Below are 26,486 nucleotides of genomic sequence, written 5' to 3' on the forward strand. Positions count from 1 at the left end.
CCTCCCCATCAACCCCCCCCCTTTCTCCTCCCCCGGATTATCACTCTCCTACTCCGTTCTTTTCCTTTCTCTCTCTCTCTCCCTCTCTCTCTCTCTCTCACACACACACACTCTGATTCTTTCTGTCTCTTCCGCCATCTGCATCACGCCCTAGAATACCTCGACTCTAGTCGTACCTAGTCCTCCCCCACCATCCCGGTCGCAGAGTTTACCAGCGCTATCAAACTCTCTCTAATCGGTTTCCGACCTCGAAGCCACCGAAACCGTAAACGGCCCGAACGATTCGAAGGAGGGGCAGAAGAGAAAGAAGAAGAAAATCAAGCCCAGATTGGTATCGGAGTAACAAAATCAGGACGACAGACCGTCTCGACAAGCCATGCTCGCACAGTAGATTTCCCATCGTACCGTCCATCAACCGCCCCTCCAGCGTACACGACGGCACGGGCTTCACACCTGCCAAGGAAGGGTCTGGCCTCCCTGTAAAAAAAAAAAAGGCTGCAGTCCGTTCCTGACGACTGGTAAATCGGCAGCGTCTCGCGAGACTGCCCAACCCCTCATCATGGCTGAGGGACGCCCTTTCGTCCCGGACACGGCCCCCGTGACCGAGTTCGGTTCAAAGCGTTTCCACGACAAGATTGAGCAGCAGCAACACGATCCGCAGCATCATGTCAGCGGCACCAACGCTGCGCACCTCCCGAGCGGCTCGAGATTCATCCTCCCGGTGCGAGAGAGCAGGACCGATGTCGAAGCCGTCAAGCCCGAGCACAGACGCGAGAGGAGGGGCTTCTTCAGTCTCAGGCACAAGGTCTCGTTGCTGCACCACTCCAAACTGTCGCATGAGCCCGTCGAGCCCTCCACCCCCCTCCCGGCCACCTGCACCTTGACCGAGACGGCCGCCCGCAAGAGGTATGTTGCTGCATCTCCGTGTGACTCGGCGACGCCCACTGACCGCGCCATCTGCTCCAGCGTACCCCTCGAGCAGCAGTTCCTGGCCCTGCCTAACGAGCTGCAGAGCCACATCCTCTCCTACCTCCCCCTCCCCGATATCCTCACCCTCCGCCTCGTCTCCAAGCCGTGGAACACCCTCGTCACCATCCACGAGACCCCCATCGTGAGGCATCACCTCCAGCACTTCGTCCCCGCCTACGCCCGCCGCCTATACCCTGTCGGCAATGACGCTGCTGACCTCAACCTCCGCTATCTCTGTGGCCTGTGGCATCGTCTGCACGTCGCCGCCAAGCTCTCGTACATGATGAGCGAGTGGATCACCAGGGACATCTTCCTCTGTCGCACCGAGCTCCAGCGCCAGACCTTTGCTGGCCAGTACGAGCGCATGCGCCGCCGCCTCATCCCCCTCGTCTTCACCACCTTCCATTTCTTCGAGACGTACCGCAAGCTGCACCTGCAGTACGTCGAGGAGCACGGCTACGGCCTCAAGCGAATGCCCTACACTGTCAACCCTATCGAGCAGGAGATCATCGCCATGTACGACGACCAGACCCTCCTCCGCGTGCATGAGGTCTTCCCCCTCATCATATCGTCTTTCTGCCGCCGCCTGCGTCCCCCAACCTACGTCGGCAGAGTCGAGCGCTCCCTCCGCGGTTACATCCGGGAGGCGCCAGCCGACGATGTCCATGTCGCCATCCTGTGCATAGGAGGCATGCGCCAGGTTGAGAGGCTGTGGGAGATCAAGGGCTACAACAGCCGTCTGGTGTCGGTGGATAACTGGTACAGCTCGTTGACCAAGGAGGCGCCATCGTCGACATGGGGAGGATTGATGTCAGCAGCAGCGGCAGGAACGTCATCAGCCGACGCAGCACCCGCTACCAAGTCGCGTCGTGGCCTGATGAGCTTTGGCCGCAAGAGATCTGTGGGTGGCGAGTCGCGAGAGAACCACCACAGCCGCAACGGCGGTGAGCACAACCGGGCATCACTCAGCAGCCTCCATCGCACGAGGAGTCCGACAGGCTCCATGATGGAGGGCGTCGTCATGACGGACCCTAACACGGCGGCGGCAGCAGCGGCGGCAGCGACAGAAGCCGCCACCGCGACGCCCACCTGGACCCTGTCCTCGAGCCTCTCGGCCGCGACACCGCCCATGGGCGCGCTGGGACGCGACCAGGCACAGGCCCTCCTCAGAGACCTACCCCTGCTGCAGCAGATCTGGGTGTCGACGGCCGAGGCCACCATCCTTGACAGGAAGATTGTGCGGCGAAGCCAGGATATCAAGCGCAACCAGCAGGTCTTGCTGCACCTGATTCGCGAGGACACCCTCGAAGACGACGACGAGTGGGCGTACGGTCAGAAACTCCACGACTCTGTCCGACCACCTGCCAACCTCACCAATGATGAAGACGCAGATTAATCCTTGAATCCTTCCTCTCTCACACAACCCCTCTCTTTCCCTCTTGCCACACCCACCCTCCAACGACACGTTTCTACTTTCCATCGCTTTATGTTGTTATCTCATATACATGATACCTATTTGCCATGGATCCCCCCAAAAGGGATCTAACCTTCTCTTACATGCATCTTTTCTCTTCTTCTTACTCATTTCTACAATATCTTTTACAATTCTTATATATATCTCATTTGCATAACCTTGTCCAGAACAACAAAAAACGGGTGGTCTGTGTCTTTTCATCTTTTTTCTTTTTTTTTCGACCCTGTTCCTTCTATTCGTATCGTCTGATAGGCAGAATCCGCTTTGTTCCGCTTTCATATCCCTGACGATGAATATTGTGGGAACATAATTATACACAAGACTATGCATCCTTGGCGTTTTCTATTTATTTTACAACCATTTTCCTTTGTTTGGTATTTATTCTGGAGAGGTTGGGAAGGGTTTCCTGGATAGCCGGTTTTGTTTTTCCTCTTCTTTAAAAAAACAAGCGATTTATATATACTTGTTTCTATTCACGGGCAACTCTGAGTGGAAATGTTGTTACTTGCTAGACCTGCAGCTCGTCAAGACTCGGCATGTAGTCTCTCTCATATCTGAAGTGTGTTCCTTGCAATCGCTCGAGGTCGAGGTCGGTCATGTCATGTTCCACTCTTGATGAAATGGGTTCCATGATATAAATAATATTCCATAAAGGCTCCTTCTATATGACTTGCTATTCCAAAATAGTATTCGCTTGGTTTTTTTCTTCTTTTTTTCTTTCTCATTTGGTTCCTCCCCAACAAGTGTCCAAGGCTGATTGATGATGTTGATGTTGGAAAGAAAAGAACACCATCTCTTTTTTCCACAAGTGACTAAAAGGCGATTTTTTTGTAGTTTTTTTTTCTTATATATAAAAACAAGACACACTAATTCATAGATCCCGCAACATATACCATATAACATCCGTGCTTTTTTTTTTTCTTTTGGTTTGTTGTTCTCTCGTTTTTGCGATATAATACAGCGTATTTTCTTTTTTTGTGTTGTTGGTAAAACCCACCCTCTTTTTTTTTTTTTGTGTCTTGTTTCGCCCGTGAACAAACCAATGAAGGAAACGGAAACGGAAAAAAAATAAAGAAATAAGAAAAAGAAAACTCCTAATAAAAAAAAGAGATAGTAGATAGAAGAAAATAAAATAAAAAAACTCCCCCAAGGCTGGGTAGAAGGGGGATGAAGAAGAATATTGGTCCTGGGTACGATACAGTGCCGGCTGATTGCCCCAAGGAATTTTGCAACCCGAGAAACAAAAGAAAAAAAGAAAAAAGCAGACCCGTAACCTTTTCGTCTCTTTCTCCTTGTATGCTTGCTTTTTCTTCATCTTCTTGTCCTTTCCCATGAGAGGTGGGTGATCGTATGGAACTATGGTACATGGAATATAAAGAAGAGAAATACATGTAGCTCCCATGACAAAAAGAGGGGGAAGAGGGAGGAGGAAAAAAAAGCAGATATAAGAAAAAAAAAGGGACAAGGAGCGGGGATTTTTCTTCTTTCTTTTCATCGTCTGTTATTGAAAACGTCATACATGGAATCTTGCATGGGTCTGTCACCACCCATGGCGGCCGCTTGTAGATGAGGCGGTGGCTGGGCGCCGTAGCTGGGCGATGAGGCAGACCCCGGTCCCGGGCCTGGACCTCCTGGACCTGTTCCGCTGCCCGAGGTCCCTGGGTGATGATGCTGCTGCTGCTGGTGGAGTGCCGCGGCGGCGGCGTGGTTGCTCGTCATGGCGTACGGCATGTTCATGAGACCGTTGCCGCCTGCGTTGCCGCCGAATGCTGCCCCCGGCGGAGGCTGGTTCCCGAATTGGCCGGGACGTTGCTGTGGCGGCTGCTGCGGTCCGTAGTACCCTGGCTGCTGGGGCTGCTGCTGCTGCGGCATGCCGAAGTGCGGTTTGATGCCGTTCTGGTGTCTGGGGTTTGTGGCCTGTTGGGGCTGCTGCTGCTGCTGCTGCTGGGAGGGGAAGGCTTGCGGTGGCGGTTGCTGTTGCTGAGCGTGGTGAGGTGCTTGTAGCTGCTGTCGACGATACTGGTGCTGCGGCTGGCCCGGGGGGCTCTGGGCGCCGCCGAGACTGTGACGCGCGCCCGTGTCGCCTGGGCTGGGCCCCTCGGCAGACGCCTGTGCGTCCATGACCATGGTTGCCGGCGAAGGGTGTGCATCTCCCGAGAAGCGGCGTCGTTTCGGTTGCTGGTAGTCTCCTTGGAGTTGGGGATGTCCCATGTTCCCAAAGTGCTGCTGCTGCTGCTGCTGCTGTTGCTGCTGCTGCTGATCCGAGCTCCGCTTTCTCGACATGTCCATGGCGGCTGCCAAGTCATTTGGCATGCCGTCTGGTCGCGGTGTCGGCGCCGGAGGATCTGCCCAGTTTTGCGCGTGCAGGGAAAGCGTAGCCTCCGTGGTCAGCCCGGTCGGCCTCTGGCTGGGTTGGCCGTGCGGGAACGGCGCATGGAATTGCGCGTGCTGCGCATGCTGCGCATGCTGTGCGTTGGGCGTTCCCACCGGCGGCAGCTCCCGAGACACCGGTCCAGAGTTGCTGAGGGACGAGTCGCCCTCGTGATCCTGAGGGGCGTTGTCCGACGGGGGAGGTTTGGGGCGGTTCTTGGATCCCTTAGGCCGACCTCTCTTCCGCACACCAGGATTGCCTTGCGCATCTGTCGCCGAGCTGGGGTCCTGCGTCTGGTATGGGTCCTGTGCGAGCAGATCGTCCTGGTACTCTGGCCCGAGCCTCTGCCCCTTCTTCATGCCCTTGTCCCTGCGCGTCTTGGTGCTCTTGCTGCCCTTTGGCCGTCCCCTAGCACGGCGAACGGGGGTTTCGCCGTCTGCATCTCCAGACTGGCCGGTCGCCGCGTCTGCCTGCGAGGCATCCTTTCCCTCTACGTCGCCTAGTACCGATACGGAGCTGCCAGAGTATGGCATTGGCGGCGGCTGGGAGGGGTCTGTGGGAGGGAAAATCTCTGCGAGCCAGCTGATGATGAGCGCGCCGTTGCCATTGCCTCGCTCACTCGTTGGGAACGTGCCCGTGTCGGCCAGAGGTGGCGCGCCGGGGATGCCACCAAAGTACGCGACTGCCTTGCAGAGCTGGTCGACGACCATCATGGGGTGCAGGCTGCGCAAAAAGGTCAGCAGGCGGGCCTGCTCGGCCTTTACCTCGCTGGGCTGCATCCCCGGCATCCGGTAGGTGCTGGACGACGACGAGGCCGACGGCGGCATCATGTAAGGGTGGTTGGGGGAAGGCATCGCGCGCGAGGTCGCGTCGTACGAGACGTTTGGATGTGGCGGCTGCTGCTGCTGATCGGCGGGACTCGAGGGCCTCCAGGTTTGGCGGCCGCGCTTGAGAGGCTGGTAACCCTTGCTGTAAGCATCCATGGCGGCGGCCTGGGTGGCCTCGCTGGAGCGCTTTGCTGCCATGTCGCGCTCATCCACGGCCGACCTTGCGCTTGCTCTATCCATGTGCATAACGGAGAAGTTGCCATCCTTGATGCTAGTCTGGTTCTGCAGCTTTGTAGGGACGGGGTTCCTAACGCGACCGTCCCTGAAGTCGGTCGACGGGCCGTGATAGGGGTCCGCATTGGGGTTCAGGCTGGAGACGACGCCGCCGGCGGATGGGGTGTGGCTGGGAGTTCGGCCGGGACTCGAGAGCGTAGGAGCGTGGACAACGTCCCCGCCGGAGGACATGTCCATGAGAGATGTCGGGCCGCGGTTCAGGTGGGCAGACAGCGGCGTCGCCGAATGATGTGAAGCTGTGGATGCAGGAATGTCGGGAGGGGCGACGGCGGCGGCGGCGGCGGCGGCGGCGGCAGCAGAAGTTGAATCGTGTCGCGTGTCGTTGGCGCTCAGACGAGCTTCGAAATCGCCCGAGAGAATTCCGTGCGCGGGCGACGCATTCGACGAGCCGGATACTGCGGGGAGGACAGAATAACCAGGTCAGTTGACGAACGATGGCGGAGGAAGCCAGAGGGAGTAAGGCCTGATGAATGTCGGAGCCTGGAGGCGCCAGTATGGCATGACATGGGGGAGGGGGGGATTGAGGCAGGCTTTGCTAATATACATACACGGTGGGTCCGGAGGCATGATGAAGAAGAAATCCTGTGAGACTCTAGTCGTTGGTGCGCCGCCGGCATGCTCCCCCAATGGCTCTGGTCAACAAGGGACAAGTCGGGAATTGCTGGCGAAGGCGAGGAGCAACGAAGCGCTGGAGATGATTGTGTGTGGTGGAGCAAGGGTGGTTGTGGTTCAGGTCGGCGGCAGACTTGTGTGTGTGTGTCAAGGTAGCTAGCAGAGGAAATGACTGGACGGCGGATGACGACGACTTGGACCAAGAGGATCGAGACTTGATGACCGGGGTGCCGGGGTTATTGTCGTGGCGTGTTCTTTTTTTCCCTCTCCTTCTCTCCTTCTCTTCTTGCTTTGGTGGTCTAGGCGTTTTGGGTATCGAATGTATGTCGGTAGAGAAAAAAAGGCGAGAGAGGGCTTATAATAGTAGTAAAAACTGCTACAACCGCCCAAAAGGGTCGTTGCGGGCGCGTAATATAGATAGGGGAGTTGTCCAGAAGAGAGACGAGCAGTGAAGCCTCGACGGCCACCAGGACTGGTCGTCTTTGCTGCTGTCCGACGTGAGGAATAAGACGGGCTAGACGAGGGAAAAATGGAAGAGGAGGATGGATGCAGAAACAACGCGACGCAGATGTAGCAGCGCCATTTCGTTTCGCTTATTATTATTATTATTACGAGTAACAGCCTCTGCCCAGCGTGGGGTCCAGAACCCGCTGGTGCGCCACATGTACATGTACCTGTCCTGTCTTATGCGTGGCTGGGAAAAAAAAGAAAAAATGAACATCTGGTAATAGTACGGATTGCATAGTACTTATATGTGGCTTAGCAGATACATGTACATCCAACTGTGGCTTGACACTTCTGAGGTCACTCCTCTCGCTCTGTCGCCTGTCTCTAAACACCTCGAAATCGTCACCGACCTCATCCGGCCTGATCAAAGAGCAGCAAATCGCCGGTGACGAGGGATCCTTTCCAGGAATCCTACCTTTTGCCTTATATCCTCTGAAGCTTTTTTTCTCGTTTGGACTGCTTGTCTTTGATGACAGCCTCTTTCGCTCCCTCCTGAAGTAGTCTCCTCATCCGCGCCAACCCCCCCCCCCCCCCCCCCCCCCCCCCCCCCCCCCCCCCCCCCCCCCCTTCCAGCTTGACAACCTCCAACGCATACACAACCCCGCCACGATGCCGTCCCGGTACGCCTTTGTGTCGCTCCCCCTCGGGGCTTTTGACTCGAGCGACAGGGAAGATGCAATCTCCTCCCTGAGCGCCACCGTTTCCGACAATGGCACCGTCCAGGCTTTCAACGTCCCCGATTTCAAGATTGGCACCCTCGACGCCCTGGTCCAGCAGGCTGACGACCTGGCTAAGCTCGAGTCCGTCGCCGAAAATGTCGTCAGCAGGGTCTCCGAGTCCCTGTCGAGCATCCTCGGCAACGACGCTGACCGTCTGGCCCAGTACAAGATGGTCAACGACAGTCAGTCTTTCTCTTCTCTCCGTCAGGGCTCCCCTTCATTGGCTGACAGAACGACAAGAACCTACCGAACATTACATCAACAACTTCTCGTGGAACAAGATGCGGTACCGCGCCGACAAGTCTCTCGGCGAGTTGATAGATACCCTGTCAAAGGTCGGTCCTACCCTCCCAATTGAGAATGGGACATGGCGCGAACGGGTGCGGGGCACGTTGGCTGACAAGCTACCTTTCAGGAGCTCACGACGGTCGACACCGACGTCAAGGGCAAGATTAGCCAGTACAGCTCTGTCAAGACGAACTTGGCCGCCCTTCAGCGTCGTCAGACGTAAGAACCTCCCCCCCCCCCTTCACACTCTCGGACCAGCCGACTCGACAGGCACTGACAGATGAATACAAAAAGCGGCAACCTGGCCACCAAATCGTTGACCCCCATTGTCGACCCGTCACTCCTGGTCCAGGAGTCGGAATACATTGAGACGCACCTGATCGTCGTCCCAAAGAACGTCAAGAAGGAGTTTTACAAGTCGTACGAGGAGCTGGCGCCCATGGTGGTGCCCCGGTCCGCCATCGAGATCGCCACCGACGACGAGTTCGTACTCTTTGGCGTCGCCACCTTCAAGAAGCACAGCGCCGAGTTCATCCAAAAATGCCGCGAGGAGAAGTGGACCCCCCGCCAGTACACGTACGTCCAGGGAGGGCGCGAGGAGGAGCAGCGCGAGCTCGACAAGGTCACAAACGAAGAGCGCAAAGTCTGCGGCGAGGCCCTGCGCATCGCTCGCACCGGATGGAGCGAGGCCGTCATGGCCTGGATCCACGTCATGACCTTGCGTGTATTTGTCGAGGCCGTCCTCCGTTATGGTCTTCCCCTCGACTATGTTACCGCTCTTATCAAGGTATTTTCCTCCTATTCCGTGTCGTGTTTGCTTTCAGCCCTCGTCTTTCCACACCCACCCCCCCTGTTCCAAACACATTTCGGCCGAGAAATAATAGTCGCTGATTGATATCAACTCAGACTACACCCAAGGTCGCGCCCAAGGTCAAGACGGCCCTCGACTCGCAGTTCTCTTACCTGGGAGGCAACGCCTTTGGCAGGGATAAACGAGGCAAGATCACCAAGGATGATGCCGCCATGAGTTCCGAGATGGCTGCCGCCGGTCTGGGTATCGGCGAGGGCAACGAGTACACGGCTTACGTCTTCTACGAGCTTGAGTTCCCTTAGGGAATGGATGAGGGGGAAAGAGGTGCACAGCTTGAGAGAGGGATGGGAAATATGGTGGTATGGAGGGGCCGGGGCGTAAAAGTAAGTGTATAGAAGCGTGATGAATGGCCAAGAGTGTCCGACAAAACCAAATATGAGACACGTCTTGTTGTAGTTGGCGGCCTTTCTATACTGGCCATGTTGCAGCGAATAGCATGAAACGCATATGTAGGGTCTGGGAGGGCCGTGATGCCTGTTTGATGTTATCTTTTTGATCTTTATTTTTTTGTGTACCTCGGTAAACAGGTATCTCGTTTTTTTCAATCCAAAAAAAGTATATATAAGTGACGTTACCCAAGCCTTCTATTGAGCCCGAGACACCCGCTAGATTCTTTTTTGTTTTCGACCCTTTCCCACAAGTGCATCATATAGGCGACTTAAGCCGACCTGGGAATGTAGCCCTGGGCGACGAGCCACTCGGTGATCTGGACAACGCACTCCTCGACCGACTTCTCGTGGGTCTTGATGGTGATCTCAGGGTTGAGGGGGGCCTCGTAGGGGGCAGAGATACCAGTGAACTCCTTGATCTCACCGGCGCGAGCCTTCTTGTAGAGACCCTTGGGGTCACGCTGCTCGGCGACCTCAAGAGGAACGTCGACGAACACCTCGACGAAGGGGAGGGGTTGGTCATCCTGGGTGGTCTGGCTGTGGAGCTCACGGGCCAAGTCACGGTCTGCTCTGTAGGGGGAGATGAAGGAGGTGATGGCAATGGTGGAGGAGTCGGCAAAAAGCTTGGCGACCTGCATAGAAACAAACAGTGTCTGGTCAGTCATGTTGTCTCTTTACTGCAAGAGATGGCCTCGAGGTAGAGAGAGAGAGAAGGTGGGTTGTCTTGAGACGAAGAGGGGATAGCGACAGACCTCAGAGATACGACGGATGTTCTCGTTGCGATCCTTCTCAGAAAATCCGAGGTCCTTGTTCAGACCGAATCGGACGTTGTCACCATCGAGACGGTAGGAAGGAACACCGAGGTGGAGGAGGTGCTGCTCGAGAGCAGTGGCAACAGTCGACTTGCCCGAGGCGGAGAGACCGGTGAGCCAAAGGGTGAGACCACGCTGCTTGCGGAGCTCAGAGCGCTCCTTGCGCGAGAGCGAAGGGTGCCAAGTAATGTTGCTATCCGACAGGGTCGTCAGTCCAACATTGTCCATATCGTCATGTGGGTGATCCCGAAGGGGCGGCGGCGACGCACGCGCGCTGCCAAGGAAAAGAAAAGAGATAAAGAAAAAAAACTCACGTAGCCATTGTGAAGGGAGTGGATTGTAAAGCCCAATTGGGTCAAACTCTTAGGAATATGAAGGTCTCTTTTGGTCAAAAGGTAGTATAAGAATAGATACTCTGTACAAAACCAAAATCCAGAGAGAAGAGTAGAGTAGGAGAAAGAAGTCAAGGTTCTAGCACTGCTCGAGGAGAGTGAACAACCGAATGGAGGAAGAGGAGGAGGGGGGAGGCCAAGGAGGGGCATAGAGTGGAGGGGCAGAGGGGCAGAGGGTCAGTTAGGGAAGGAACAAGTGACAGATTGTTGCAATACATACAGGGAAGGAGCTAATTCATGTAATGATTAATACAGAAGAGAAAGGATTACGCTGATCATTCAACGCCTACCCACAAAGCCCTTTCTCAACTGCCCATTAAGAGCTCTCTTTCGCCTTGCTCTCTCTCCTTTCTAGTATCTACGAGAGTACATAGCAATACTCTCTGCACATTGTCTCGTCTCGAAACGTAACATGCGTGAGATGCTATAAAGTTAGAGGGGACTTGCGAGGATAGAGGCTGAAATTGCATCATCTGCCAAGCGTCGCAAGCGACTATATATGGTTCACTTCTATGATACCGACAACCTCAACGTCCACTCTACTCGTACACTCTAGATTTAATCTACTGCTAGTAGCGATTGCTGCCGATATGATAAAACAGGATATGACAGCGACGAACCGACGACTCCTTGACCGCTTTTTTGCCCCGATGTCCCGATACTAGTGGCCGACGGCATTTCATGGCTCTGTATGCAGTACTCGCTACTACATATACACCAATGTAACCAAATAGCCCTGACATCGTGCGAACATCCTATATTGGGTATTGTATGCAGTAATATATCTTGCTACTGGTAACTCTATACACGCTCAGTTGTAAAAACGGGAGAAAATTTTACATTGGGGGGGGGGGGGGGGGGGGGGGCTTCTCCCATTTTCAACAAGTCCGAACTTCCCCCCCCCGGGCCTGCCCTTTTCACTTGTCTATGTCCGTTCTGGATCTAATGAGCTCCTCATTGAAAGCGCTTAAGCGATGCGCGGCATTACCTGTAATAATGAAGTTTGTTTTAGTCTGATTGATGTCCTCTCCATCTTGGTCCTGGAGGCAAGGAAACAAGGAAGCAAGGAAGGAAGAAAGTAAGGAAAGAGAGATGGTACTCACAGCAGCATATTTGGGAGAGACAAACAGACCCTCAGCCTCAGCAAAGACGACAGGCGTCTCCCCGGGAGCAGACAGCTGCTCGAGGCGCCCTTTGACCCAGGCCTTGCGGCCCTCGACCTTTGTAGTCTCGGCGCGGAGGACGAGGAAGGTACCGGCGGGCGTAGGCTTGCGGTAGTTGATGTTGAGGTTGGCCGTGACGGCGATGTTGTGCGGCAGGGCCTTGAAGGTGCACCGGCCCAGCCCCTCGTCGAGGATGGTGGCCAGGAACCCGCCGTGCACGATGCCCGGGTGCCCGCACAGGTCCTCCCCGACGTGCAGGACGGCCACCATCTCGCGGCCCTCGGCGTCGTTCCACGCGTAGGGCGGGACGCTGACCTTGCCGGCGCCCAGGAGTGCGCCGCCCGTCAGGCTGCGTGACCGGTACTCGCTCGGCATTTTCATGTGCGGCCTCGACTCCGTCAGGTCCTCGCGCCTGCGCAGCTCCGCAACCAGGGGGTGCGAGTTGATGGTCTCCTCGACCCGGATGGCCTCCTTGTCCGCCTCGTGCGGCGTGTACTTGCGCAGGCTGTCCTCGTCCGAGTAGAAACCCATGCCGCGCGCTGACATGGCTTTCCAGGTGCCCACGGCGCCGACCGTCGTAAACGCCGCTCCGATTAGGATGGTCGACACCACACGGCGGAACGCGCTCGGATGAGCCGCTGCGAGAGATCTTGTCAGCTGGCCATTCGCATGCACTGAAACGAAAAGGCCACCGTTGAAGGTGAAGAGGGGAGCTCGGAAGAAGAAATAGGAGGAGGAGGAGGAGGAGGAGGAGGAGAAGATAAACACTTACACTGGCCACTCTCAGCTGCATATCCTCGCCTTTGCGTCGCCCGCCTCGACGTTCGCCAAGCCGCCTGGCCCACGCGACGTCCGACTTGCTGCGTAAACATGGCTACCGGGATCAGCTGGTTCTCTTGTAGCGCGACGACAGTTGGGGAACTTTAACGGAGTTCGCCTTTGTTCCGTAACTTAATGCCTGCAGCAGAGCAAGCCCGACGTCGTGGTGGTTTGCTTAAAATCGGCTCGCGCAAGGGGCACCAGCAACCTGGCCGAGGTTCAGGGTCCCCGCATAATTGCATATGAGCCACCTCGGCCCTGAATATCTATGCAATTACACCTGATTCAACCTCGACTGAAGGCTGTGACGTGCCTACCAAAGAGACGTTCGCCAGCCATGTTTCGTCATCTCTATAGAGATATAACATACACCAATATTGACCACTACTGTCATATGCATCTACTACTTTCAATCAGATGCAAGATCTTGGAAAATGGATAGTATGACATGTGCATGAACATAGAAATTATACGACCGCGCCTGTCCCCCTTTTGGGACTGTTCTTCTCTTGCTTTTTTCGCCTCTCATATACATGCTTCCAAAGCTTCCCTCTGAGCCACAGTCGTCTAAAACTCCTCGTCCTCGTCCTGCGCTAGTAGCTGTGCGTAGTCGTCTACCGAAGCAAACATGGGGAGTGCCTTAATCTCTTTGCGATGAGCCTTGCGCTTATCCCTCCTCTCCTTGGCCTCGTCCACCTCGCTTTCCTCGTCCTCCTCCAGGGCAGCTACCAGGCCCTGATCATCGGAGTCGCCCTCGATGTCGACTGGCTCGTCATCTTCGACTTCGTCATCTTGGCTTTCGTCGTCATCAGAGGCCATGTCATCCGCGTCCAGATCGGAGAAGCCCTCAGAGTCGGCATCGCCATCCACGTCGGGTCGCGAGGAGACCAGAGCCTTCCAGATCTCGTCCTCGTCCTCGTCCTCGTCCTCGTCACCGGCGACCTTGGAAGCCGCCTTGCGGGGCTCCTTGGAAGCGTGCTGGAAGTACTTGTGGAAGAAGACATCCTCTGCAGACACCTCGTCCGGCTTCTTGCCTTTGAAGGCGTTTGAGTTGACCGACGTGACGGCCGAGGCGGCACCACGGCGTCCAAGCCAGATGTCGCCCTCGTCCCGAGTGGCCTTGAGGGGCTGCATGATTGATACACCACGTGACGACTCGTTGGCCTTGGGCTCCTTGTACACAAATTTGTCCAGGAATTTGATGAGGGAGTGGCTGTCAATATCGGGCTTGGTAACTTCGCGCGTCTTGTCCGTCAATGCGAGAGCAAAAACGGCCACAGAAGGGTGGAAATGGGCCTGGAGTGGCAGCTAGAGACCGAAGAGTAAGAATCAGCACATGGTTCCGGGCACTAGTTGAGGCTGCTCTAGACTTACCAATTCCCAGAGGCAACTCCGCTGGGCATTGCTGTGCTCCGGGTCTCTCTTGCGACCGTCGTAGACTGGTCGTTGGTCGGCAGGTTCGTCATCAAAGATGGACTCCTCGGGATCTTGTATCAGTGTGTCCAGGTCGGGGAATGTTCGCCTCAGGTGCGCCACCACATAGAGAAGACCGCAGATGAAGGGAGGCTGGTGGAGGTGAGTGATCTGGAGCATGCGCTTGACAAACGCCTTGACACGTCGCACATCCAGGTCGTTTTTGAGGGCACGCAGAACAAGGTTGAGATACAAGGCCTGCTTCGACGATGTAACCAGGCGCGGGTCCAACAGAGACTCGTAGAGTGTCCTGTAGAATCGGTCGGTACCCAGGCTCCTGACCGTCGAGAGGTGCTGGATCAACAGCAAAGCCTGGATGCCCGTGTTGAAATTTGTCGAGTGTGCGATCTTGAACAAGGTGTCCATGTGCTTCTCCATGCTAGAGAGTTCATTTGTCAGCGTGCAAGCTCAAAACGAGGCGATAGAGATTCTACAAGAAGCAGAAGTTGAGGGGACTCACATCGTATCGTTTGCGCCAACAAATGGTGCGGCACGGTTGACGCCAGTGAGGATGGCAGACACCAACTTGTCGGCCGCTTCAATCTCCTGCTCAGACGGCTTCGACTTCCCTTCCGGTTGAGGGCCCTTTCCGGGTTTTGCTGACATCGCTCGCATTTCATTCTTAGCGCCAGCGGGGTCATCCTGATCCTTCTGGAGCGAGATGCCGAGGCTGCCGGCCTTGAGTAGGGTGACAAAGAGGTCAAAGTACACCTGCATGAGGTGCTCGGCAATGTTTGGTTCCCTTGCACTCAGGATGGTCTGGTTAAGAGTGTTGATGGCGTAGTACTTTGATCGGTGGTCCTGGGAAGGGTGAAGCAGAATCTCCTGCTCGACTGTGCGAATGATGATGGGCTTCATGCCGGGGTGCGATGTCTGAAGCTGCAAGAGGAGGTACGAGGTGCGGGACGCAATCTTGCGGTCGCGATCACCGAGCTTATTCACAAGAAGTCTGAGAAGGTTGGCTTCCTGCTCAGGCTTCTCCTTGAGAAGTCCGTAGATGAAGTCGAGGGCCCTCGAGCGCGAGTATTCGATCTCATCGGAGCTCCACGCCTCGAGGAGCTGCAGAATCTTAAAGTAGGTATCCTTGAGCCAGTCCTCGTATGCCCAGCTAATCAATTGCCTGGGAATGATCCTGCCGGGAAGAGGCTGTTCGGGACTCCACGACTTGGTAGACGTCTTCTGCAGGGTGCCAATCAGGCCAGGCTGGGTCTGGAAGGAGCGGAGCCTGCGGTTCGCAGGCAGGACGACACCGGGGCCCAGCATATCGACGATGGCGCCAATGGCGCCGATGGCCTGAGCCCTGCTCTTTTTTGAGGCAAGGTTCATCAAAGTATCAAAGGCCCTGATGTTGTGAAGCGGCGACTCTTGGATGGCAAGAGTCAATGCAGAGACTTTATCGTTGAGGGTACCAGATGTCATGATGGTGGCAAGGAACTTGTGTGACGACGAAGCAAAGACGCTGGTCCTATACTTCTCCGCGTCGCCCTCAAGAAGTTTCTTAGCTTGGATCTTGAGAGCCTCGACGGCTCCCGCGTACGGGCCTACGTTCTCGCTTGAGGGCCCGGGTAGTTGTGGGAGCTTGGCGGCATGCCAATCCGCCCTGGGTTCAAAGATCTAGGGGTTACTGGTTAGTTGAGGTTAAGGGCGGTTCAGGAAAACGTTGAGGGAACTGGAAAAATACCATGTTTTCGGCATGACGATAGGCCTCCCTCTCATTTTCAACAGCTTCTTCGTCATCGTCATCTTGCTGGTCGTCACCCTTCTCTTCCTCATCATCTTCTGCTTGATCCTCCCCATCCTCATCATCCTGACCAGCATCATCCTCGCTGTCGCCGGCCTCACTAAGCTGGTGGTCACTGAAACCGAGGTTCTTTGAGAAGGCGGCAAGCTCATCCTTCAGCTTCTTGTCGACGGGCACGTTGCTGTCTTTGACCACTTCATCGTCGGATGAATCAATGTCCTGAATGAGGGCCAGGTCTTCCTCGTCACCGCCAAGTGCCCTGATCTCATCCAGAAGAGACTTGTCGGCTCTCCTCCCACCCTGAGCCGCGGAGGGCTTGGAGGATCCTTTGGTGGAATTACGCTGCCTCTTGCGGTCCTGGTTGGGAGAGCCGTCGGAAGGCGGTTGCTTGCGTTTGCTGTCACTTCCCTTCAGGTTCTTGTCGAGTTTTGAGGTGAGGTTTGTCAAGGCACTTTCATCAAAATCTTTGGAACCACGGAGTCCCTTGGGGCCCTTCCCCTTCTTATTCGGCTTGGCCATGATACCAGGCCTCGAACTGGGCGACACTATGTAAAAGAAAACTTGGCGATACTGCACCTCGAGTCTGGATCAATGATGAAAATTATCGGCGCGACTGGCAACTTTTTTTTGAGACTGCCATGGCTCTGGCCCCACACCAGCGCGCTAGGGGTCTCTTTAGTGCAGTACGTACCCCATATGGAGCCAAAATCCGAGCTCTTGCGCCATATGTGGCTGTTGCACCGCCACAGGAAGACATTGGAGATACGTACCTTCGAGCAGGCTCAAGCTGCTGGTTCTTGGAGATTGTAAAGTAACAATCCAGCATCAACTCTCATCCGTCCATAGCAACAAATCGCTTGGATAGGTCGGCATATTCTTTCTCTCGCGTCATTTGGCTGGTCAAACTGGTGTGTTCTTATAACAGGCCTGGCAGTTTCATAATATGGCATCCACACTCCTCTCTCGGGGCCGTATAACGGTCTCTCAGCAACTCTCATCTCGGATCATACAGTCGTCTTCATGGACAGCACGTTTACATAGCACCGGCCCCCCGAGGTCAACTCTGTCGACCATATGGGTTCCTACAGGTGGAATGGCGCCCACTCAGAAGGAGTGTAAGTCCCCAGACTCTGTGACCGAAACCGATTGATCAGTGATTGACTGCCCCTTAGCCGGACATGAGAAGCTCGTCCGCGCCGGCTTCCTTCGACAGGTACGCTGAGTCGTCCTAACATTTCCAAATCATGACCGGATCTCTTACTCGACTGGGTATTTTATAATAGGCTCATTCCGGGATTTTCCAATTGCTCCCACTTGGAGCCCGGGTACAGGACAAGATAGAAAGGCTGGTAGACAAGCACATGCAGTCACTCGGTAGGTCCTTCTCATCCTACGCCCTCTGCCAAGCAGGCTTGTTAACCATCGCAAAGGAGCCTCGCGCCTTTCGCTCTCAACCATAACCTCGGAGTCTCTATGGCGCAAGAGTGGCCGTTTTGAGAGTGTTGCACCAGAGGTAAGTCTGCGTCTCCGAGACTACGACCTGTACACATACGCCGCTGACTGACTCGAAAAAGCTCTTTCGACTCCGTGATCGCAAGGATGTACCTCTGCTTCTGGCTCCTACTCATGAGGAGGAGATTACTGTCATGGTAGCAAGCACCCTCAAATCTTACAAGGACCTACCGTTAAGGCTCTACCAAATCAGTCAGTGCCCTCCCCGAGCTGTTTTCTTTGCGTACTTACCGCTGACGGTATCCAGCACGCAAATATCGAGACGAGATCAGGCCCCGTCATGGCCTCCTCAGGTCCCGCGAATTCCTCATGAAGGACATGTATAGCTTTGACACGACATATGAGTCCGCATTCCAGACATACCAGGATACCGTCGCAGCTTACAAGGCCATCTTCAGCGAGCTTAAGCTTCCTGTGGTCGTGGCCGAGGCCAGCTCTGGAGACATGGGCGGTGATCTGAGTCACGAGTACCTTCTGGCCCACCCCATCGGATCCGACACAATGGCCACGTGTAACAGCTGCGGGTATGCTGCGAATGACGAGGTTGCTGCATCACGGCCGGTGCCATTGAGCGAGACCAGCGACGTCTCCGCCTCGAGCGTCTGCATGTGGCGTGGCATCACGAAGGATAGAAGAACTCTCGTCAACGCGTGGTTGTACAAACCCCGGTACGACATCACGCCAGAGGACGTGAACATCCACGCCATAAAATCAGTGGTGCCCGATCTCGATACCAGCTTGACGGGTGACGTTCTGCCCATGTGGAAGGACGCACTGGAGGGCGCACCTAAGGATGCTCCGGTGCGTCTGTTGAACGTTGTCGATTCCCGCCTGTCACCCTTTGTCAAGGAGCTCGCGGATTCACCTGAAATCATCCCGTCAGAGTTCTCCGTAGGCCCGGAACACTCGACGATCACACAAACGAACAACGGCTCCAGCCTCAACCTCCTCCGCCTTCAAGACGGCGATGGTTGTGTCCGGTGCGAGTCTGGCACGCTCAGAGTCGACCGAGCCCTGGAGCTCGGCCACACCTTTTACCTCGGGACACGCTACTCGGAGCCGCTGGATGCTCTAGTGTCCCTCCCGGAAGCCCCCGGCAAGAAGATCCCCGTCCAGATGGGCTGCTACGGCATCGGCATATCCCGCATCTTCGGCACCGTCGCCGAGCATCTGGCAGACGACAAGGGGCTGAACTGGCCCAATGCCATTGCGCCCTTCCAGGCAGTCGTCATCCCCACATCGGACACGACGCAGGACACTCTCGACTTTTACGACCGGCTGTCCCAGAGCGGCACCCGTTCTGACGCTCCCCTGGACATCGTCCTAGACGACCGGAAACAAGGGTTTGGATGGAAGATGAAGGACGCCGACCTGACGGGATACCCTGTCACCGTCGTCCTCGGAAGGGGCTGGAAGGACAAGGGCACATGTGAGATTCAGTGCAGGAGGCTCTCTGTCAGGGAAAATATCTCTCTCGAGGCGGCGCCCGCCTATCTGAGGGGTCTGCTGGAGCAGCTCTAAAAAGGTGCATCCGGCATACTGCTACTACAGACATATTCTTGTTGTATTTCTACATCTCCTGTAAAATTAATTCCCATAAAAACAATTTCAATATCGGACGGTGCACATCCCGTAGATTATTTCAAAAGGTGATTCCGTGCCAATGTTGTCAAGTTGCCGTCTAAGAATTGCGGTCGCGTGAAGCGGATCGGCACCAACACCACCACCACCACCACCACCCCACCTTGTCAAAATATCATTGTTATGTGGAGGGGTGGGCGTGGGTGGCATCGCACTACCTCCCCCCAAGAGGCAAGCTTCCTATTCCCCCAAACTCTCTCCAGCAACCTCCCCGGCTCCAGTCAACGCATAACCCGCAACCCAGCCACAACCATGTCGGGTCAACAAGAGACAGGTACGATCCAACCTGTTCCGAAGCCAAGCAGCTTCCTACCCCTCTCAGCATTCATCGTTCCGCGGCGGCCGTAACTCAAGAAACTGACGTCCCGCTCCGCAATAGTCAATCTCGACACCCTGGCGCCCGAGCAGCTCGCCCAGGTCAAGAAGCAACTCGACGAAGAGCTAGAGCACCTGACGACGTCATTTTCGCAACTCCACGGCGCCCAGAACAAGTTCAGGGACTGCCTTCGTACCGTCCAGTCCCGCAAGAATGCCTCGCCAGGTACGTATGGTCCGACCGACCCGGCTTCCCACCTTGCCGCCGCCGTGTGGTGCAGTCTTGCAACGAAATGCAGGAAAACGCTAACGAGTTTTCTGCCTCTCCCTTCTTCTGCCTTGTTGCTGCGACATAGGATCCAACTCCGTTCTCGTCCCTCTGACAAGCTCCCTCTACGTCCGCGGCCAGCTCACAAACACCGACCGGGTGCTGGTCGACGTCGGAACCGGCTTCCTCGTTGACAAGGCAAGACGAGAACCGAACCCCGAAATACGCACATTATGCATGCGTGCATACGGTCGTATCAGTGCTGACATCCTTCATCGACGAATGCTGTAGGATCTGAAAGCGGCCGAGAAGTTCTACGAAGGCAAGGTCACAGAGCTCACGGCGAACCTCAAGGATCTCGAGCTCATCATCCAGAGGAAACAGACAAATGCCCGCACAATCGAAGAAGGTGATATGCCCACACGGGGAATTTTCAAGTATTACCACATTGACACAAGGCTAACTACCGTCCCCCCGGTCAACAGTTTTGCGACAGAAGATCATGGCTAGCCAGAACCAGAGCGCACAGGCACAACAGGCATAACGGTGTTCAAGACTCAAGGGTGATACCAGGCGTACATGTCGATTACAAAAACAAAAAAAAGGAATCTGTGAGGGGGAAAAGCTTCTTGTTTCTCATGAAGGAGGTTTCTGCAGAGATGCTATACTATATTCATAGACCAGCCCGAGGTGCATTGATGGTGCGATCAAGGGATGAATAGTAGGATTCATCACACAGTAGTGTGGTTCCACATTTTTACTCTATCTAGCAGATGGTGACGTTCAACGATATTCTAGTCGAGAACATGCCTTCGCAGAAGAAGGAAGATATCCCACCATCCCTGATGATATCTCCTCCGTCAAGTCACGAGGTCTCCGTTCGCGGCAGAGCCATCGGAAGCAGCGTTTTCCAGAACAGCGCTCTCAACCGCAGTATCGCCAAGCACGCCTTTGTTAGTGTCGGTGCTGTGGGTAGAACCTGGGGTGGTGCTTTCCCTCAGTCGAAGATCGTAAATCAGCCAGTTGAGCTCCTCGGTGGCTTTGCGGAGGTCGCGCATCGTACGGCTGCTTATGTCAAACGCCAGAGGATTGATTCTCGTGATCCAGACGTGATTGCTCAGGCATATATTATCCAACCCGGATCTGTCCAGCCCCGAGGGGACTAGGTGCTCGGCAGCGATGATGACTCGGGCCTAGTCATTCCCCTCCCCCCTCCCCCCTCGGTCTTAGCCAATGGAACATGGACAGGGAAGTCGCCAACGTAGGAGGGGGAACATTGAACTCTTTACCTCAAACATCTGCTCGTTCTCTGGCGGTTCAGTAAGATATACATGGGACTGGTCATGGGTCTGACGTGCCGACGACACCAGAGTTTGGCTAGTAGGCATCATCCCAGAGGAAAGGAATTTCTTTGACGGCCTCCCCTTTTGATGGAGGAGCAAGTGTTCATGCGTCCTCAAGGTCGGTGCGGACCACCCGTTGGGTCGGCGGTTCATCATTCTTTCTTGTGATGGAGAGCAGACAATCTGCGATGGATGTGTTTGGGCGATCACTGAGGCGACTGCAGAAAGAAAGGAGCGTGCTGAAGATTGGAAGAGAATGAGGAGACGGATTAGTGAGGGATGATGTTAGTTTATAGAAGGAAGGAAGGTCAGGTCCAATGACCTCTTGCACTGATTAAGTGTCGGGACTTGACAGGTCGGCAACTCGGTGTGATTGCGGGATGAGGCAGATGCTGGCGGCTACTTGGCTTCAAGTAGGACACGGAATGATGAACGATATGCTACCCTCGATTTACACAAATATCTCGTATTCGTACGTCATATGATTCTCGTACTATGGTTGCGGAATATAATGAAGATGTTGGACTGAAACTGTAGAGAAGGCAAACTCCTCAAGGTACACAATGAGAGTTTCAATACTATACAATGGTATGAGGTGAGGTGCATCGAGGTGATTGCTCCTTGGGCCAGCTAAGCATGGTATAGCACTGGTATGTAACAAGGTAACACATGTACGATATACAGTATGCCAGGTCAATGTTTGTCTCTGAAAACGAAGGCAGAAAACGACATTGATGCCATTGGCAATTCTCCCTCATTTCGCCAATAGCAGCTGGAGATAGAGATGGCAGACGACAGTCGGGCCACGCCATACACGTCAAGTAGGCTGATACACAACGACGGGACTCGTCAAGACACAAGAGCACAGGTTCAAGAAAGAAACAGTTGTACCATTTATCCAAATAAGATGACCCCATTCTTCTCATCGTCGAGATTGCCACATCAGAGGAGTTTGATTATGATGTGGGAGTCGGCGTATATACCCTACATGTAATCTGTAGTTGCCAGAATATGCATTTATGCATGTATCAAGGGTATGTACATAAGCGTAGCACCAGAGAGATTCTACGACGCGTCTCCCTGGCGCGCGTAAATGACTTCAAGGGTGGATAACCGCCCTGGACACAGGGGCAAGAAGAGAGAAGAGAGGGAGGCTTATCCGCCAGAAGTAATTTGCACTGAGATGTCTGTCCGGACTGTGCCAGTGCGGGAAAGCGAATCGCTGCGTCGGCGATCGCGGCAAGCACCCAAGGGCGTTTCCCGAGAGGATTCAGACGACGAGCTCGGCAGCGACGACCTGCCGTGGGAGTGGATCTACGAGGGCCAGGCGCCCGAGCGCAAGAGGACCGACGAAGATGCCAGCCACGATGACGACCAGGACGACGACAGCACCGGCGAGCGCAAGAGGAGAAAGGTGGCCGGGCAGAAGATTGTGGGCGCTCGCATGGGCAGCTTCGAGTGTCGCGCAGGCGACTGCGTGCTTCTCAAGGCCGAGGGCTCCAACGAGGCTTGGGTAGGCCTGATCTGCGAGTTTGTCGAGAACGACGGCGATGGCGACATGGCAGCCAATTTCATGTGGTTCTCTACCGAGCAGGAGATTCGGAACAAAGATAAGAAGCGCTCCGACTTTTACTGGGTAAGAAAAGAAGAAGGGATCTGGTCTTCTTTGGATAGGCCCTGGGCTAACTCGGATGTCTGTGCTAGAATGAGCTATACATTACACCGTCATGGGACATCAACCCACTAGCCTCGATCAACGGCAAGGCCAAGGTGACCTCTCTCGACGCCTTTCTCCGACAGTACCCGTCTGGCAAGATCCCCCGCCAGTCCGCCGACTATGGCAAGACGTTTGTATGCCGCCGGGGCTGCAACACGCGCACGGCATCCTACACCAGCGAGTTCGTGTGGGAGGAGGTGCTGCAGACGAGCCTAGACGTCTTCAAGATCATCGACCTCGTGAAGCAGGGTACGAAAGCGACGCGCCAACGCCGACGGCAGCAGCGCAGCCAGTCGCCCCAGGACGGCGTCTACTATCCCGAGACGCCATCTAAGACGGGGCGCGGCAGGAGCGGCAGTGTCACGACGCCGCACTCGAAACGGGGAGGGGCAACACCCGGCTCGAGGAAGAGGAGCAGCAAGAAGCTTGAGTTCACCCCGCTGGCCACGCGCACGCTGTCCCCGAGCAACGTCGAGTCGTCGCCCTTCCAGCTCGCCCGCACGCGGCTGCACGTGTCGGCCGTGCCGACCAGCCTCCCCTGCCGCGAGGGCGAGTTCTCGCTCGTGTACTCGCACCTCGAGGCGTCCATCTCCGACGGCACGGGCAACTGCATCTACATCTCCGGCACGCCGGGCACGGGCAAGACGGCCACGGTGCGCGAGGTCATCGGTCGCCTCGAGGACGCCGTCAACTCGGACGAGCTAGACGACTTCATCTTTGTCGAGATCAACGGCATGAAGATCACCGACCCCCACCAGTCCTACACGCTGCTCTGGGAGGCCCTCAAGGGCCAGAGGGCCAGCCCCTCGCAAGCGCTCAACCTCCTCGAGCGGGAGTTCAGCAACCCCAGTCCCCGCCGTACGCCCTGCGTCGTCCTCATGGACGAGCTCGACCAGCTCGTCACAAAGAATCAGGCCGTCATGTACAACTTCTTCAACTGGCCAACCCTGCGCCATAGTCGCCTCATCGTCTTGGCCGTTGCCAACACCATGGATCTTCCTGAGAGGACACTCAGCAACAAGATCAGCAGCCGTCTAGGTAAGCAAGGCGATTGGCCTCGTCTTCTTCACGCACCCTGCTGATACACTCTAGGTCTGACACGAATCACTTTTCCTGGATACAATCACGAACAGCTCATGAAAATCATCCAGTCACGTCTCGAGGGAGTTTCAGGCAGTATAGTGGACCCAGACGCCGTTCAATTCGCGAGTCGCAAGGTGGCCGCCGTGAGCGGAGACGCTCGCCGTGCGCTCGACATATGCCGCCGAGCCGTGGAGCTCGCCGAGAGCGACGTGCAGGGCGACCCGACGACGCCCAGCAAGACTGGACGTGGCGACGCGGCCAAGGCAAAGACGGGCAGAGTGACTATCGCTACCATAAAGAAGGCTATCAACGAGGCAACCACCAACCCTGTCCAGCAACACCTCAAGAGCCTACCCCTCATGTCCAAGCTTCTCCTGGCGGCCCTGCTCCTGCGGATCCGCAGGAGTGGTCTGGCCGAGACGACGTTTGGCGAGATGCTCGACGAGCTGCACCGCGCCAACCTGCGTGCCCCGGCGTCCAACCCGGGACTGAGCCATCTCCTTCCCGGCGGCACAAGAGCCGGCCAGGCCCGCGACATAGGTCGCCCCGGCCACATTCACACTGCCGCCATCGAGCTCGTCGCAGCAGGTCTGATCAACCTCGAGGCGCAAAAGGCAGAACGGTCCAACAAGCTCCGCTTGGCTATTGCCGACGACGAAGTCAAGATGGCACTGCGCGATGACGCCGAACTGAGGATGTTGGGTATCGGTGTATGACAAATAAATATACAGTAGCAGTAGCCAAATATCATCAATGGTATGTGCCCGATCACGGTGTTATAATAATTAATCCTCCAACCCAGCAAACCAGTGCGTGTGTATGTGTGTTCTGTCTTTTTTCTTAAAACTTGCGGTATGCGAGCGACGGCGTCCATTCGAGAGGGTGCGTCTCTGGCGTGGCCTTCTCGTCGGGCTTCCAGATTTTAACTAGAAGAAGTTATTAGGGAAGGAATTTCCAAAAGCGAGGATGAAATATATCGGGAAGGTGCTACATACTCGTCTTGTCGGCTTCACCACAGATGAGACGTAAGCCGGAGCGATCAAACGTGGAGCTCATGATGCCGGCTTCGGCGTCAAGCGATCCAGGCTGAGCAGTTGTATCTAGAGACTGGAAGCGGTGGCCCGTCTTCCAATCCCAGAAGCCCATAGAGCCATTGTCGCCTGGTTGAAGAGTGTCAGTAGAGCAAAATGTAAATAGGCTGTATGTGTGTGTCGTTGGGGGGGGTGGGGGGGGGTCTGCTTGGACTGACCTCCTGAGAAGAAGACATTGTTCTGATTGACGCTGAGGGTGTTGATGATGGCATTCTGACCCTCAAAGTTCTGCATGAAGGCGCCCTCGGGGCACTTCCACTGCTTGATGCTGCCCGTGCTGCCCGTGGCAAAGGTGAACTCGGTCGGATGCGTGGCGAGGGCGCGGACGCCCTTCTTGTGGTGAGTGAGGACACCCATAGTCTTACCCGCGGCGAGGTCCCAGAGGCGGACGGTAGAGTCGAGGGAGCCGGTGATGACCTGAGGGTCAGCTTCCTGGCAGACGAGGTCGGCGACGGTCCCGGTGTGGCCGGAGAGGACGTGGATGTTGGAGCGGGTGCGCATGTCCCAGACGCGGGCGACGCCGTCGCGGCCGCCGGTGACGAGCACGTCGAGGGTCGGGTGCAGAGCCAGGGTGTAGACGCCGCTCAGGTGGCCGTGGTAGTGACGGATGACCTTGTTGGTCTCGAGGTCCCAACACTTGACCATCTTGTCCTCGCCACACGAGAAGAGGTACGGGTGCCGCGGTGAGACGGCCAGCCCGCGCACCGTGCTGATATGGCCCGTCAGCGTCAGCTTCAGCGACCCCGTCGCCATATCCCAGATCTTGATGGTCCGGTCGCCCGCGCCGCTCGCGAACCACTTGTTGCCCGGCTCCACCGCCAGGGCGCGCACCCAGCCCAGGTGGCCCGAGATGACGCGCATCAGCTTCCATGGCGGGTGCCACTCCGGCTTCGGCTGCTGGACGTGTGACGTCCTCCCCGTTGTGAGTTGCTGCTGTCCACCGGCACTCCCGGCACTCCCGGCGCCGTCTGCACCGATGGCTATCGCCGCCGCCGAGCCACCGGGCCCCTCGAGCAACTTCTGGGGCCGTCCCCCCCTCTTGACCAGGGCACCGGCATTGCCCCCTGCTGCCGCCTTCTTCTTGCCTGGCTTCCCGGGCTGCTTGGACGCGATTGACTCCGGGAGCGTCTGCACGTCGGAAAACTCGTACTGAAATCGCCGCTTCATGATGGGGTCTTCGAACGCGTCTTCGAGCTTCTGCCGCTTGGCGGTCGTCGTGCTAGCCGATGTCGATGACGGCCCCCGCGTGTAAAGCTGCTGTGCTGTCGAGGCATTTTGTGACACGAGAGAGCTTAACTGGAGCACGTCTTCGGGGTACTGTGGCGTCTCCATGTTGATGGTTGGCAGGCTTGGAGATAAACAACAGATGTGTTTGGTAATAATCCGAGGTTGACTAGGCTGTCGCAGAAAAGTTGAAGGCAGCTAACTGGTCGCGCGCAGCCTTGTGTGTGGCGTTAGTGGTGTGGCTGGTTGATCATGCGCCACATGTTACTGCCTGATCGATCGTACAAGAGGTTCTAAGAGTAAGCACATGTAGTCATCGTTCTTCTTTCATCACATACACATACAATTTTCTACAACGTCTGATTTATCTGCGCAGTCTAGTCCTCCTCCTCCTAGTCTTCTCGTTTCCCCCCGTATCTGCTTGCAGTGATATCCGGTACTACAACAGCTAGAGAGTGCATCTATCTACTCAATACATGTATTAACACATAGACAGATGTCTGGGAAAGATGAGCCTTGCTATATCAATGCGCTCTCACCCGAGCTTATTGATAACATCCTCATACATGTC

At 55.7% G+C, this 26,486-nt stretch overlaps 10 protein-coding genes across 10 annotated transcripts; 5 read left to right on the forward strand and 5 right to left on the reverse strand.

Annotated features, from left to right (window-relative positions):
- Window positions 1–559: 559 nt before the first annotated feature.
- GMORB2_6010 (FBOX protein) lies at window positions 560–2,365 on the forward strand (the record flags this gene model as incomplete). Its single annotated transcript, XM_035467980.1, has 1 exon — window positions 560–2,365. One exon carries the CDS (start codon window positions 560–562, stop codon window positions 2,363–2,365), a length of 1,806 nt encoding a protein of 601 aa, XP_035321961.1.
- Window positions 2,366–3,934: 1,569 nt separating this feature from the next.
- Window positions 3,935–7,130, reverse strand: GMORB2_6011 (uncharacterized protein; the record flags this gene model as incomplete). The annotated part of the gene is made up of 3 exons (XM_035467981.1): window positions 3,935–4,339; window positions 4,952–6,330; window positions 7,112–7,130. 3 exons carry the CDS (start codon window positions 7,128–7,130, stop codon window positions 3,935–3,937), a joined length of 1,803 nt encoding a protein of 600 aa, XP_035321962.1.
- Window positions 7,131–7,663: 533 nt separating this feature from the next.
- Window positions 7,664–9,174, forward strand: GMORB2_6012 (V-type H+-transporting ATPase subunit C; the record flags this gene model as incomplete). Its single annotated transcript, XM_035467982.1, has 5 exons — window positions 7,664–7,955; window positions 8,014–8,108; window positions 8,189–8,280; window positions 8,356–8,848; window positions 8,968–9,174. 5 exons carry the CDS (start codon window positions 7,664–7,666, stop codon window positions 9,172–9,174), a joined length of 1,179 nt encoding a protein of 392 aa, XP_035321963.1.
- Window positions 9,175–9,590: 416 nt separating this feature from the next.
- Window positions 9,591–10,455, reverse strand: GMORB2_6013 (adenylylsulfate kinase; the record flags this gene model as incomplete). The annotated part of the gene is made up of 3 exons (XM_035467983.1): window positions 9,591–9,953; window positions 10,074–10,326; window positions 10,448–10,455. The coding sequence occupies 3 exons, from the start codon at window positions 10,453–10,455 to the stop codon at window positions 9,591–9,593; spliced, it is 624 nt and encodes a 207-aa protein (XP_035321964.1).
- A 1,037-nt stretch (window positions 10,456–11,492) lies between these two features.
- On the reverse strand, window positions 11,493–12,560 carry GMORB2_6014 (Thioesterase superfamily; the record flags this gene model as incomplete). Its single annotated transcript, XM_035467984.1, has 3 exons — window positions 11,493–11,513; window positions 11,629–12,326; window positions 12,461–12,560. 3 exons carry the CDS (start codon window positions 12,558–12,560, stop codon window positions 11,493–11,495), a joined length of 819 nt encoding a protein of 272 aa, XP_035321965.1.
- A 514-nt stretch (window positions 12,561–13,074) lies between these two features.
- On the reverse strand, window positions 13,075–16,240 carry GMORB2_6015 (ribosome biogenesis protein MAK21; the record flags this gene model as incomplete). The annotated part of the gene is made up of 4 exons (XM_035467985.1): window positions 13,075–13,815; window positions 13,882–14,359; window positions 14,441–15,594; window positions 15,704–16,240. The coding sequence occupies 4 exons, from the start codon at window positions 16,238–16,240 to the stop codon at window positions 13,075–13,077; spliced, it is 2,910 nt and encodes a 969-aa protein (XP_035321966.1).
- A 574-nt stretch (window positions 16,241–16,814) lies between these two features.
- On the forward strand, window positions 16,815–18,754 carry GMORB2_6016 (prolyl-tRNA synthetase; the record flags this gene model as incomplete). Its single annotated transcript, XM_035467986.1, has 6 exons — window positions 16,815–16,836; window positions 16,894–16,934; window positions 17,005–17,095; window positions 17,152–17,234; window positions 17,296–17,425; window positions 17,481–18,754. The coding sequence occupies 6 exons, from the start codon at window positions 16,815–16,817 to the stop codon at window positions 18,752–18,754; spliced, it is 1,641 nt and encodes a 546-aa protein (XP_035321967.1).
- A 372-nt stretch (window positions 18,755–19,126) lies between these two features.
- GMORB2_6017 (prefoldin alpha subunit) lies at window positions 19,127–20,001 on the forward strand (the record flags this gene model as incomplete). Its single annotated transcript, XM_035467987.1, has 5 exons — window positions 19,127–19,148; window positions 19,254–19,415; window positions 19,546–19,646; window positions 19,749–19,866; window positions 19,943–20,001. 5 exons carry the CDS (start codon window positions 19,127–19,129, stop codon window positions 19,999–20,001), a joined length of 462 nt encoding a protein of 153 aa, XP_035321968.1.
- Window positions 20,002–21,983: 1,982 nt separating this feature from the next.
- On the forward strand, window positions 21,984–24,316 carry GMORB2_6018 (origin recognition complex subunit 1; the record flags this gene model as incomplete). The annotated part of the gene is made up of 3 exons (XM_035467988.1): window positions 21,984–22,436; window positions 22,505–23,555; window positions 23,610–24,316. 3 exons carry the CDS (start codon window positions 21,984–21,986, stop codon window positions 24,314–24,316), a joined length of 2,211 nt encoding a protein of 736 aa, XP_035321969.1.
- Window positions 24,317–24,440: 124 nt separating this feature from the next.
- Window positions 24,441–26,023, reverse strand: GMORB2_6019 (pleiotropic regulator 1; the record flags this gene model as incomplete). Its single annotated transcript, XM_035467989.1, has 3 exons — window positions 24,441–24,526; window positions 24,596–24,760; window positions 24,850–26,023. The coding sequence occupies 3 exons, from the start codon at window positions 26,021–26,023 to the stop codon at window positions 24,441–24,443; spliced, it is 1,425 nt and encodes a 474-aa protein (XP_035321970.1).
- Window positions 26,024–26,486: the final 463 nt, after the last annotated feature.

The sequence above is a fragment of the Geosmithia morbida genome (genome assembly GCF_012550715.1).
Source record: "Geosmithia morbida isolate 1262 chromosome Unknown scaffold_5, whole genome shotgun sequence".
In the NCBI taxonomy this organism is placed as follows: domain Eukaryota; kingdom Fungi; phylum Ascomycota; class Sordariomycetes; order Hypocreales; family Bionectriaceae; genus Geosmithia; species Geosmithia morbida.